At 46.6% G+C, this 14,549-nt stretch overlaps 1 protein-coding gene across 1 annotated transcript in view; it reads left to right on the plus strand.

Moving 5' to 3' along the window:
• LOC146808461 (transient receptor potential cation channel subfamily M member 2-like) overlaps positions 1 to 14,549 on the plus strand; it is a 3,976,112-nt gene that overhangs the window by 930,890 nt on the left and 3,030,673 nt on the right. Inside the window, exon 14 of the mRNA XM_085623954.1 lies at positions 5,695 to 5,805. Coding sequence (XP_085480080.1) covers positions 5,695 to 5,805 — 111 coding nt within the window. The remainder of the gene's footprint in view (positions 1 to 5,694; positions 5,806 to 14,549) is intronic.

Here is a 14,549-nt window from a genome sequence, read left to right on the forward strand (position 1 = left end):
CTGACACCATTGTTCGACAATCCCGACTTCCCCCCAGGAATGGATGTGAACGCATTCCCGCAATGGCGAGTATCAGCATGCCGATCGGCGGGTCATCTTTTTGGCCTTGAGGGGTTTCTACAGTTTGCAGAGATCCCACAGCATCACGACATCATCACCCCGCGACGCTTTCGAATATTTTCAACTCCGACATTGGCTAACACATCCCGAAATACGCTCCCTAGCTGGTAGGAAGTTGACGACACTTGAAAAGTGGCTAGTTGCCAAGGAGTCGGATCGCAAACTTATCACGGACTTATATAAGATGACCTTCCCTCTCCCAGAGGGGCATAAATCAGCAGGGCAGTGCCGCTGGGAGGTAGAGTTGGGGAGAACCCTCACGACCAAGGAATGGCAGGCTATATATTACAGGGCCCATTATATGGCCCGGACTACAGACAGTAGGGAATCAGCGGTGAAACTCGCGACGTACTGGTATTTGACTCCGGTGCGGCTCCATAGGGGTAATCCGAACCGCAGCCCGACTTGTTGGAGAGGGTGTGATGGAGAAGGTACACTGACACACCTGCTTTGGGATTGCAGGGAGGTCAAGACTTATTGGACAGCAGTCCTTAATGATATTGACAGTCACTTTGATACCGCAATTCCCAGTTTCCCTGCCTACACACTACTGGGGCTTCCGAACGCACTTACATTTCCCCTAAAATCAATCAGGGGACGTCAGATGGGGTTGGTCATGGGTGCAGCTGTTCAGCACATTTTATCTCTATGGGGTACTTGCACTTGGCCCACTCATACTGGCTGGCTACACAAAGTATGATACACGCTAGGTATGGAGCACATCCAAGCCACTCTTACGCAATCTACTGCATCTTTTCACACAACTTGGCAAACCATTTTGTCTCTCCTCTCAACGGAATTTAACGAAATCATCTGCCCAAAGTATCTCCGCCTCTTGAGACTTACTGAAGCACAGACCCATCAGGCCACTTCTGGGAGGTAGACACTTACCTGCTTTCATGCCCAATATCTTCTGGAGGTACAGACTTGTCACACTGGTTGGGGTGGGGGGAGTTTCAGGGGAGGGCGGGGTTGTTTTTGGGGGGGTTTCATGAGCCAGCACAGGCCCGATAGCAGTAGTTTCGGCTCAGACAGCACACACAACTGGGCGCATTATCATGGCATTTTGGTGGATTTGTGTTATTGAGTACAGGACGGGCGGGTATCGGTTTTCATTTTTGTCATATTTCTTGGGACATGAGAGCATTGCTTTGTGTTTGCATTATGTTAAACTCAATAAAGCAAAGTAAAAAAAAAAAAAAGCTTACCGCTCACTGGGAAAACGTCTCCGTTCAGCTCAAAGGAACCGGAGCCTCAGTCACAAGCGCAGACCCTAAATGCTCATCCATCCAGGTGAATTATCGATCGCCATGAAAGACAGACTTGCATACTGCAGGGGCCACGGAAAAGGGTATCACTTATTCATCAAATTCAGCCAGATGATTGTGAACATCTGTAATGCGTTGCAGTATGTTAACCACAATGGAAGCATAAATGTCGCGGTTACAGAAGTCGTACCGATTAAAATGCATAATTCACAACTGGATATGCTAGGGGCCATGGAAAAAGGGTATTAATAATCATCAAACACAGCCTGATTATTTTAAACATCTTATATGCATTGCTTGAAATAAGTATGTAAATAACAACGTGAACATAAATGTCACGAGTACAGATGGCTTAACAAATTAAATGCATTATACAGAACTCTGTTGTAAAGCCGTTATTTACATTGGATCTGGACTCAGAAAGTTGTTAAAAATGTTGGGGTTCAATACCCGGAGGCCTTGCATTGTATTTCACCTGAAAACAATTAACCATAATATAAACAGACAAAAAGGAGTTGGAGATCAGGTTGTCTCATTAATTTTAGAACAAGATGAGTCAGTAAACATTTAAAATATTCATATTTACATACAGAGTCGAAACAGGAGGGTGTATGGGGTCATTCCAGTATAAGACAAGCAAGTTGGGCATGGCTAACCTCAGACTCATTGAGACCATTCTGTATGGAGTCCAGAAGGGACATCTATTTGCATTCCCTTAAGTTCAGTATCGTCCCAATGTCGCCCCCTCTGGGGCCTTGAGAGGCCTTCTCGAGTACAATCCACTGGAGTTCATCAGGGCTGTGGTCTGCCGCTCTGAAGTGTTCTACCAAGGGCGCACCTTGTACACCACATCTAATGCAACTACAGTGTTGGAGAATGCGTGCTTTGATTTTCTGTTGTGTTTCTCCCACACAGGAAAGACCGCAGGGACACAAAATTCCATAGATCACATTGCTAGTGTTGCAATTCGTGAAGGATTTCAAGTCAATTACATGGTGTTTATAGGTCAACTGTTTGGTTTGTATAGTTGTTTGGCATGCCTTGCACTGCCCGCACATGAAATATCCAAGTGTAGGTGGTAAATTTCACATGGATTGAATAGAGGGCACCGCCGGTGGTTCTAGGAAAGAACACACAATGTGGTCCTTTACTCTCTTTGCTTCGGTGGGTTGTCTTGTTCTATATCATCCGAAAATAAACCCCAGTGTCTGTTGATAACCTTCTTGATGGCATTGCTCTGCGTTGAAAAAGTGGTGACACATATCATCCTTTAAATGGTTCTATCTCCCTTCTGTTTGGGTGTGAGAAGACAATACCAAGCCCTTTTCTGTGCTCTTTTGATCAACCTCCTGGGGTAACCTCTCTCCAGCAATGTGGTCCTCACCTACTAGACTTGTGCTCCATTTGAGCATCTACACAATTGTCCTCTCTGCTGTTGGCCATCAAAACAGCTTCTTAGTGGGGATTACATCAGCCCGGAGGGTGAGTGAGTTGCAGGCGTTATCTTGCTCGCCTCCCTATCTAATGTCCTTTCCAGACATAGTGGTGCTCCGCACCTGGGCTTCCTATTTGCTGAAAGTTATGACCCCATGCCATCTGGGTCAGTCGATCACATTGCCCTCCTTCTTTGCTCCCCCGCATCCCTCTAAGGAAGAGGAGCATCTCCACCGACCTTGACCGCACAAAAGAGTTCGGGTGGACGACCAACTCTTTGTGAAGTACGTGGGAGCTAAGAAGGGAAGAGCAGTACAGAAGAAGACCATCTCTCGCGGGGTCGTTCTCTGCATTAAAATCTGCTATGCCCTGGCTAAGAAGCAGCCCCCTCAGGAATTAAGGGCCAATTCCACCAGGGGTGAGGCTGCGGATCCTCTGATCAGGCTGCCCCTTTGTGAAGATCTTCTGTCGCAGCAACAGAGGAGGGTCCTCCACCTGATCCTGTCAACTCAGCGCCTCCATGCGTACAGATCAAGCGACGGCAGTTGATAGCTTTTAACCTTCCTTCCGAAGTCATTAATGTTATTCTGGCGGCCAGGCAACCCTTCACTAATATGGTATACACCTGCTGTTGGCAGACATGTGTATTATATTGTACAGAAAGGTCTATTGACCCTTTTTCCGCTTCTCTTTCTACTGTCCTTCTATTCATTTTAACCCTTGCCCAGCAGGGCTCTGCTTTGGGAATTGTCAAGGGTTACCTCTCTGCTCTGTCTGCCTTTCTTAGGCTGCCAGACTAGCCTTTTGTACATACATTTCTGAAAGGACTAGCTCACGTCTTTCCACCCCTGCCCTTTGTTATGGCACAGTGGGACCTTAATTTGGTCCTCACCTACCTGATGTGTGCTACCTTTGAGCCCTTACGTAATAGTCCCCTCCGGCTGCTGACCATCAAAACAGCCTTTTTAGTAGTGATTACATCAGGCCAGAGGGATTTGCAGGCGTTATCTTACTCACCTCCCTATTTATAGTCCTTTTCAGACAAAGTGGTGCTTCGCACCCGAGCTTGCTTTTTGCCAAAAGTTGTGACCCACTTCCATCTGGGTCAATCCATCACATTGCCCACCTTCTTTGCTACTCCGCATCGTTCTAAGGAAGAGGAGCATTTCCACAGACTGGACCCAAAAAGAGTGTTGTCGTTCTACCTTGATTGCACAAAAGAGTTTCAGGTGGACGACCAACTCTTGTGGTAAACGTGGGATGTGAGAAAGGAAGGGCAGTGCAGAAAAGGACTATTTCTCGCTGGGTCATCCTCTGCACTCTGCATTAAGATCTACTATACCCTGGCAGAGAAGCAGCCACCTCAGGAATTAAGGGCCTATTCCACCAGGGGAAAGGCCGCAACTACGGCCTTGGCCCGGGGTGTCCCAGTCCAAGACATCTGTCAGGCGGCAACGTGGGCATCATTGCACACATTTGCAAAACACTAGTGCCTGGAGGGTCAGTTCCGCTGAGGCGGCCAATTTTCCCGCTCGGTCCTGCAGGACTTTCTAGTTTAAAGTATTGGTCCGCAGCCCACGGCATTGTTGCGCATGTTTGCAAAGCAGTATTGCCTGGGCGGTCAGGTCTGCAGAGATGGGCTTTTTGCCTGCTCTGTCCTGCAGAAATTTCTAGTTTAAGATATTTGTCCGCACCCACCGCTGGGATACTATGGCTTGGGTATCTAATTCAAAGGTAAGAAATCTACATGTTAGAAGTCTCTATCAGATGAACAAGTTACTTACCATCGGTAACGCATTATCTGGTAGAGACTATATCTAGCTGCAGATTCCTTACAGCTCCACCCATGCCTCCCGACTTTGCGGACTAATGTTGTAGGGCTAGGGTTACCACCCTTTCAGGGCCTTGGTTTTGCACATGACTACGTCAGTTACTTCGTGGCTCTTTGCTTCTGGTGTGGAAAAACGAACAATACTGATGTCCGCACGGCTGTGTGGTGCCTATATAGCTGGCCCCAACGTCATAACCCACGGTACCGATGCCACCAACGTCACGCGGAGCCGAATGTAGCCACCCAACGGCGCGTGCAACAGATTTTTTTTGTGAAACATTTTTTATTGTTTTCATAACAACAACACAGTACCAGCCAACGGCGCGTGCAACAGATATTGCTCAGCAAAAGTTTCCTGATCCAGCCTGACTTCTGGGAAATTCAAGGTAAGGAATCTTCATCTAGATAGAATGTCTACCAGATAATGTGATACCAAAGGTAAGTAACTTGTTCAATAAGGTTTGAAAATTAATCAAGAGCCCTGACAATATGACATGTTAGTCATGAAACATGAGTTGGCTGAAAGTGAAGAATGCAGTCTTGAAATGATGAAATGAATAATAAAACTAACTTTTCGAATCCTCTTAATTTATCATTATATTTATATGTTCAATGGAAACTCTTGACAAGTGCCTTCTGGACACCCTTCTCTGTTGAACCAGTGGTGTACGGAGAATTAATATATGCCTCCAGATTTAACTCTTCCACTAAAAAACGTCTCTCTCAAACTCTGGAAATTATTAGGTCTCCTTAGGTTCTGCTTTTTCTATCAGTATGGAAAAAGAAAGGAGACTCCATTGGGAAAGCATGCCCTGCCTTGCTACCTTCATTAGGGATGTGGACACTGCATGCACTAGTTTATAGTAGAGTTTCTGATGTGCTGAATTCAATCTCCTTAGACGTTTAATGCATCGATATTATTTTATAATTTATTTTAACTTGGCTCACCAATTAGAGAGGGAAGAGTAAGAATCTTCATATTCTGCCCCACAAACCTATGGTCTAACTTGAACTTTTAATGTTTTTTTCCCTCTAAATTAGAGCGCACACAACATGACTGGACAGGCCCCATCAAAATGTCTTATCAGCTGCCTTCTTATCTGGGCCGTCGTTCAGAACCGAAGGGAGCTGGCAGAAATCCTATGGGCACAGGTAAGGAACACCTTATCTTCAAGTCTGTAACTCAGAATATGGTTGTCACCAAATTCGACCTACAAAAATAAAGACTGCAGATCATCAAACACAAATATTTCTTCAAATTATGTATATGTAAGTAGGTATAGATTTACTATTCCTAACTCTATTCCTTGCAAATATATATCTTGTCAAGTTGATGGTTTAAAAATAGTAAATCTAAATTCAACCTTACGTACTTACATTAATATTATGATAGTTGTTGATTTTCTGAAGTCAATCTTTTTGCAGGCATCAGGATACATGACTTACCTTTTATTCTTTGGGGCAGGTGGTTGCAGTACCCCAAACCTGTTTGCACTGAGCACATTTTGAGCAAGGAAACACATTAGTTGGTGACAGAATGTCAGCTTTGCTTTGCATCTCTGGAGAATGATAGCAAAACTACAGGGCATATTATCAACAACGAGCGATAAATATCGCTCAACGCGTCTAGCGCGTTTCTCATTATCGCCAGATCACATCGCCATGTTAGCAGCGTATTTACAACGATTTGCCAACAGGCGATGTGAAATCCGGCGATATACGGCAATTTCCGTTAATATCGCATGAAAACCAGCGATGTGAGACCTGCGCTGAAGGGAATGTTGTAAATAGGGAGAAGTGGATGCAACCTTATAATCCACCTCCCTTTATGCACATGGCTAAGTCGGGAATTTTTCAGACATACATTATCGGCGATATCCGCGGTTAGCGGGAGTTTTTATATCGCTCCTCAAGTCCAGGGGCGCCTTGTAAATACGGCGCTGTTGTGGTGGCCCCTCTTCCATGTTGCATTTGAATGGAAACGCCTACTTTGCCTCTGAGAACGCCTACTTTGCATCTCATTGGAGATGCGAGGCGAGGCGAGGCGTTAGGAATCCGGCTGCTAACATGCTCTAATGCATGTTAGCGCCGCCTAGTAAATAGGGCGATGTAATTTTCGCCGCTTTTTTGGCTTTTAAAGCCAAAAAAGCAGCGAAATGGCCCTTGATAAAATTCCCCCAAATGTTCGAGGCATGTATGGCTGTAGATACTCGTGCTCCGCAGGCACCTGCTAACTAGTTTTGGGTCCGAAGTTGTGCAAGTTGTTTTACTTCGAAAAAAGTCTTTAGATTCATGAGGTAGAGTGACTCCTCCTCTCTGTTGTAATGTGCAGGGGCATCGACTCCTTTGTTAGATTGTATTCTCTCCGCCACCGGGTTCTGACTTATGTGCCTTTGCTCCATATTTGACTCTGTTACTGTTCAATCGATTCCACACCCAGTCCATTTGCGTTCTTTCCATCTGCGCATCAATGAAAAACCTTGCCGGTATGGTCCCGCTCGACCATATCCTGTTAGGGGCCCCGCCTTTTGGGGCTTACCCTCGAACTCAAACTCAGTACTCAGTAATGCCCAACTGGTGATGGAAAGCACGCCTTTTAGATACTGCCCGCGCTGCCAAGTGAAGTACCCCATAATTAACCAGCAGTCGTTCTGCAACTTGTGCTTGTCTTCCGAGGACAAGAAAGTGGACTACAATGCATGCAAGTCTTTTCGATCCCAAAAGACCTTTCGGTATTGTAGAGCAAGTCACCTCGAGATGTCCTACAGAGGCCGCAGATGACACTTCTGACAATTGGGTGAGGCGCATGCCCAGGAGCAGCTATTAATAAAGGAGGAGGAGGCCTTCTCCGTCAACAAAAGTCAACTCCGAACTTGAGGTTGACTTGGAAATGGAGGACATTACACCAGCTCAGCCTGTGAGTACTGCACCCCCTGCCTCTAGCCTCCAGGCCAAGCTGACCATTCGGCGCTTCTGGTCTCAGAATCCGAGGTCCCTGGTCCAACAGTGCTATCTAGCTATGGTCCGCACCAAAAAAACACTGCGGATGTCCCGCCCTCAGGGTTGGCGCCGAAAGCACATTCAAAGTCAGAATCCTTAGCTTCTACTTCTTCAGACCAAGACCGGCATTCAGCACCGTCTCAACCTTTGGTGCAGAGCCAGCAGTCAACCTCATTCACCTCGATGCTGAGTGCACCTTCCACCTTGAAGCTAAAAGGTTAAGAGTTGAAGACCTCAAAGCCCAGCTCCATATCCACAAAAGATCCACAGGTGGAACCAATCCTGCACAAGCTACAGGAAACTTTGAGCACCCACCAGAAGAGAATACACATCCAGGTTGAGACTGGACAAATTCTTGACAAAGCTTCTTCTCCTCTCCTCTCCTCTACCACCTAAAAGGAAGGTTACCTTTCAGGAAGCTTTGAACGTGTCAGTCCCTCCTAAAAGGAAAGACTATGGGCTAGGCCACTAGCCCTCCACCCTTTCCAAGTCCCTTACCAACTCCACCTCCACCACCTCCACCATTACCAGATTTTCCTTCACCACCACCTCACGCAGGAGAGCCAGGAGGCTCCTTTGGGAGTGACAGTTCGCGCTTTATAAATGCCACATTTCATTTCATTTCAGTAGACATTTCCCCACAGGGTTCACCACATTCAGATTCTTGTGCGTATGAGGAGACACAAGGAGACGATCCCTGGGATACCTATAAAATCGATCTCCATGCTGACACAGACCCTGACCTTTATACTGCATATCCTTCTCTCCCTGAAGATGCTCCCTCATATCAGGAGGTAATAGCTACGGCTGCTGCTTTTCATAATGTAGAGCTTCATAAAGAACTCTTAGAGGATAACTTCCTCTTCAACACACTGCCCACAACACATGGGGCTACCCAGTACCTACCCATGTTAAATGGTATGCATAGGCATACCAATGACTTATTTAAAGACCCTATTAGGGCTAGTGTCGAACACCTAGGGTAGATAAGAAATATAAACCCTGCACCATCTGACCCTATATTCATTAAAGGACAGGTACCGCCAAACTCCCTAGTTGCCACCACAGCACGCAAGAGAGCCAACTCTCAAGCCACTGGGGGCAGCCCACCTCCAGACAAGGACAGCAAAAGAATAGCCTTTGCAGGAAAAACAGATTCAGCTCAGGCTGCCAACCAGTGGTATATTGGCAACTCGCAAGCTCTCCTAGCACGCTACGACCATGCCCACTGGGATTAAATGGAAGAACTATCCCAGTATCTGCCAGAGGAACATCAAATGTGGTTAACAGCTTCAAAGGGAATAATTATCACAAACACCTCCATACGGCACGCATTAGATGCTGCAGACACTGCAGCAAGGGGAGTGAAGACGAGTATGTTACTTAGGCATCATGCCTGGCTCACAATCTGTGGGTTTAAACCTGAGATCCAGCAGGCTGTATTAAACATACCCTTTAACAAGGAACCCCTTTTTGGTCCTCAGGTAGACTCTACATTCGAAATAACAAAAAAGGGCACTGTGACGGCAAAAGTTATTGGAGTACTGCAAACTCCATATATTTTCTCATACCCGGAGACATAAACACAATACACACAGTACTTAGGCAATAGAACACGTAACACAGTGGTCTCCAGTGGGAGACCAAACCATATACTAAAATAGTGGAATGCGAACCGTGACTCAAGTCAAGAATGGACCCAGAAGACATAGAAGAGCCGGGCACCCAAGGAACCTCTCTAGGTGAGTATCTAGGAACCCCACTGAGGTTGTGTGCAGAGTGGGAACATGACCGCGTGCTTAATGTTAGTCAATAGGTAAGTTGCGGTTGCAATTTTAAAGAAAAAGGACCCTTCCCAGTAGACTCTGATGAAACCCTGTGGAAGATGGAAGGTTGGAGAGTCACACCACCTATGCATACCCCAGGAACCAGGATACTTACACCAGGGAAGCCGGGTGCAAAGGTGTCAAGTGACATCGTAAACCGGGGTAGACCACAAGGGAGGACTTCAGGATAGATGCCACTGGAGAAGAAGACCGAGGAGTCCAGTGGAACTCAAAAGTAAAATCAACATGAGAGGTACCTGCAAGCACAGGGGACAGAGTCTATGCCACCCAGGAGTGACCAGGAGGCACGGAAAACAAATGCCCACAGTTACCGGAGATGCAGGAGAGGTTGAGGATGCCCTTGAAGTTGCAGCTGTGTGGACCAGGCAACGTTGTAGATGACCAGGAGTCATCCATGAGCTGTCCCACGTCGGATGTCGAGAGCCCAGGGGTCAGAGTCCGGCAGGGGCACCAACAAGCCTTGGCAGCGGCAAACAACGCTGAACAAGAAAAAGGGGCAGTGCATAGGGGTTCTGTTCCAGCGTTTCCAAAGAGGGATTCTGGCCTTAAACTTGGTATGAAGGCAGTGCAGGCCTCAAGAGAGTTGCAGAATCACCACCTGTGTAGCTGAGCCTTTCGGAGTCAGCTGTGTTGCGTTGCCTGCAGATGCAGGTTAGTGACTCCTTCACTCCAAGGGAGATTCCTTCAGGTGTCTTGGATGTCCACAGGCCTGTTGAAGAACCGGTATGGAGCATGGGCACAGACTTTGCAGAAGACCAGCAGGACGATGACACCAGGAGCAGCAGGAATCTTCCCTGTTGCAGTCTCAGTTACCAAAGCGAAGTCCAGTGAAGTCCAGAGTGTCCCGACGGTCAAAGTTAAAGTGGTGTATGATCTGAATCTTGTCCCACGAGGAATCTAGAAACCCACCTACAGGTAACCCCTTAAGTGCACTTGGGAAATGGTTGGGACAGTACAGGGCTCCCTCCCAGAGGAGGGACTGGACAGTGGGGAGGATACTCCCATGTCCTTTGTCCAGTTTCACGCCTGAGCGGGAGCCAACGGCTCTCTGAATAGGTTTGAACTGCACTATGCAATGAGGGCACCAAATCTGCCCTTCAAGCAGTGTCAGTGATGCTGGCAAGTTCCCCCACCCTGCTCCAGTACACTAAACCCTGTCTGGGAGGTGGTCACACCTCCCTGTTACAGGATATTTTTTGTTCTTCATTCCCCTGCTCCAGCTTTGCTCAGCAGCAGGAGGACATAATCATGTCTCTGGTCAGCAGCATCCCTAGCTTGAAGTTCGGTTCTGGAAGACTGGTACCAGGAGCACTGAGGGCCTCCTGGAGGAGATTTACAGTGCATGGAATTATACCACCCACACCGTTTACAGTGTGGGTGATATGATTCCAACATGTTTGATACCAAACTTGACAGGGTTCATTACAACCAGTTTAGAGATGGTCATCGCGTAATGATGCATTGTCACTCTATATGTTATAATGGCTGATGCACTTACAACCCAGGAGAATGGACTCCGAAGGTTGTAGGGAGGCCATGCTCATGCAGAGGCACCCTCACACTTAGAACCCAGCACCCTGCCTTCAGGATTGAAAGGCCTGACTTAGGGGTGACTTGTAGGTTTAAAGTGTAGTGACCTCAGATATAGCGAAACCTATGTCTGTCGTAAGTGGTGCTAGTACAGGCTTACACAGGCTGCAATGGCAGGCCTGCAGCCACAATTTTAGTGGTCTCTCATGGGTGGCTTAATACATGCTTCAGCCAATGGGAGATCCCTGAAGTATCTATGTCCCGGGTACCTTGGTACCATATTCTAGGGACTTACAAGGGTACTCCAGTAGCCAATCTGGAGTGTATCTAAGTACTCATCATGTCCAATTTAGGGACAAAGCACAGAAACTGGGGTAACGATTAGCAGGATCCCGGTCAAACTAGTCAGAAAACATAGTGATACCAGCAAAAAGTGAGGGTGGCCATGAAACCAGATCCTACTTTCCTACACTCACTCCTTGTCCAAACCTACAACCCAACCACCATGTATTTTTTTTTTTTTTAAGTTTCCAAAAACCTTTATTGTAATTCCACATTGTACATCCTAGATTTATGGTGTTGCAGTATTTATAGTCTCAAGTTGCATCAAACTGTACTGTCTGGTGAAATTACAAGTACAATGCAAAAAAAAATATGCGACCAATAGCCCAATATTGGTTGGCACTGCCATGCTAAATGAAAAAAGTCTGCTCCCTCATTCCCACATCTTATACATCGATCATCCTCCCGTAATTTGAATTTGTGGAGTTTAGCGAGAGTATAGTATAACCTGTGTAGGAATTTATAATGAATAAGTCGCAGCTGACTGCTAGCCGTAAGTCTTTTTGTCTGTTTGCAACTGAATTCCCACTGCTCATCTGTGAGGGGTACCACTAGATCCCTGTCCCATTCCGCCCGAGCGAGTGGAGTGTGGGGCGATGTAGCGCTTTGCGTGTGTTTGTAAAGCAGTGAGATGACGTGTTTGGGAGGTCTGGGTTGCAAAAGCGCATGTAACGGTGGTAAGGTAGACGGCTCCGAAGGGAATGATGGAGTGATAGCCTTCACACTCTGCCGGAGTCTTTTATACCTGAATAGATCCATGCTGGTGGGGTTGTGCGTGCCAAAGAATTGCTCCCTGGAGCGAAAGTTGCCTCCTATATAGAGGTCCCCCCAAGTAGTGTATTTGAGACTGTCTAACATTCGCCTACAAATCCCTTCATAAGTGAGCTGTAATAAGGGATGACGTATCAAGGGCATTCTAGGGGAATACATCATTGGGGCTTCTAGTCGAGCAGCAATCTTTAGCCAAGCTGTATGAGTGCAGTCGACCGTGGACGGAACACGCTCACAATCCCCTCCTGCTTTGAATAGGTATCCCGAGGGAGGGACAGGGGACATATAGCCATCTTCCACAGCCAAGTGTGGCATAAATGGAGGCGGGTGAAACCAGTAGACAGCAAAGTGCGCTTGGGCGCAATACCAATAAAATTCAAAATTGGGGACATCAAACCCCCCCTGGCTATAAGGTAATGTCAATGTGGTAAGACTTAGACGTGCCTGTCTCCCTCCCCAAATAAGTCGGGTGATTTGTGTTTTTAGTGTTTTAAAGAAAATCTCCCAGGATTATATGGAATATTAATAAATAGGTATAGAAATTTTGGTAAAAGGACCATCTTAACCAGCGAGATCCTCCCTGCCATCGAGAGAGGCAGATTCAGCCACCGAGTAAAGGTATACGTTACTTTGTCTATCGTAGTCCCATAATTGTTGAGCATGAGAGTGTCTTTATCCCTGGTTATGCGTATTCCGAGATATTTAACTTCATCGCTCTTCATACCAAGGGGTAATCTAGTTGATGTGGTATAGTCAAATCCGTTAAGGGAAAGATCGCAGACTTGGCCCAGTTGATCTGTATCCCAGAAATGGCACCAAATTTGGTTATTTCTCGTGAAATAGGGTTAAGATTTTCTTGGGGCTTTTTAATGTATAATGTAATATCGTCTGCATAGAGCAAGATTAACAGCTGTCGAGAGGGGTATACTAATGCCCGTTCTTTGTGATGCTGCCGGATCTTTGCGGCTAAGGGCTCTGTCGCTAAGGCAAACAAAATAGGAGACAGGGGGCAGCCCTGTCTCATACCTCTGGAGATGACGAAATTGTTGGATCGGGCTCCATTTTACAGTACAGAGGTGAGCGGCAGCTAGTATAACAGCTTGGGGCATTCCCATCTACCCTAAAGGGCCAAGCAGATAGTCCCACTCAACCGAGTCAAATGGCTTGGTGGCATCAAGGAACACCGCCACTGCCAAGCAGTTAGGGTCTATGTCCTCCAGGACTGCTAATAGTGTTCTAAGGTTGTGCGATGTTGCACGGTTCAGGATGAACCCAGCCTGATTCATGCAGAACCAGCCGCTCCATCAGGAGGTTGAGACGATTAGATAGTACCTTGGCTAGAATCTTTGTGTTGCAGTTTAACAGTAAGAGGGGCCGGTAAGACTCGCAGTGGAGTGGGGACTTGTCAGGTATTAGTAGGGAGACTATCTGTGCCTCTCTCATTGTTCGTGGGAGATAACATTCTTCCCTCGCTTCGTAAAAAATCTCTTTCAATATGGGGGGCAATTGCTGCACATAAGTCTTGTAAAATTCTATAGGGAGTCCGTCCGACCCTGGCGTGAGCCCGCCCAACCACCATGTATTTCTTGCACAAGTAAGGAGCAACTCATCCTCGTCCCCTGTCCCTGGAAGCGCTGGCTATTTGAAATAGCTCATATTCAGGAACATGACAATATCAGCTTTCACCTGCCAGGAGTCCAGAAAATTCACATGATTCTCTCAGTCGCAATTTCCATGAAAATCCGACTAGATTCTAAATGACAAAGTCATGCAAGACACCTTTCAAGAATGGGGGCATCCACAAATCGGCTTAATTGCAGAAGCAGACAACAAAAAATACCCCCCGTCTACGCAACCAGGTTTTCTCAACCAGGGTCGAAGGGGAATGCCCTTTTGATAATTTGTCTTGGGAAATTTCTTTACGTGTTTCCGCCACCTCAGCTGATTCCAACAGTGATCAACAAACTACAGTTCCAGGACCAGAGTGATTCTTATAGCACCGGAATGGCTCACCAGTGTTGGTTCACGGACTTCAAAAATCGGAGAGACCACACAGGAGGTTGCCATGCAGAGAGGATCTCCTGTACAAGTTTGGCGGGCAGATCTTCCATACCATCCTTCCCTCGCTGAGCTTGACAGCATGGCTCCTGAATTCCTCCAATATGGACATTTAGGTCTATCGTAGGAATGTATGAACATTTTCAAAGAATCCAAAAGACAATCCACCAGAAAATCCTAAGCCTTCTAACGGAAAAGATTTTATTTGTGGTGTGCCCATAATCTTCATCCAATTTTGGGTTAAGAAGATGTAATTCTACCTTACCTCATCCATTTAGCAAAATCTGGTCTGCAATTTTACTCCATAAAGGAACATCTCGCAGCAGTTACAGCTTCCATAAAGTCTCC

This window comes from Triturus cristatus, chromosome 8, assembly GCF_964204655.1.
Source record: "Triturus cristatus chromosome 8, aTriCri1.1, whole genome shotgun sequence".
In the NCBI taxonomy this organism is placed as follows: Eukaryota; Metazoa; Chordata; class Amphibia; order Caudata; family Salamandridae; genus Triturus; species Triturus cristatus.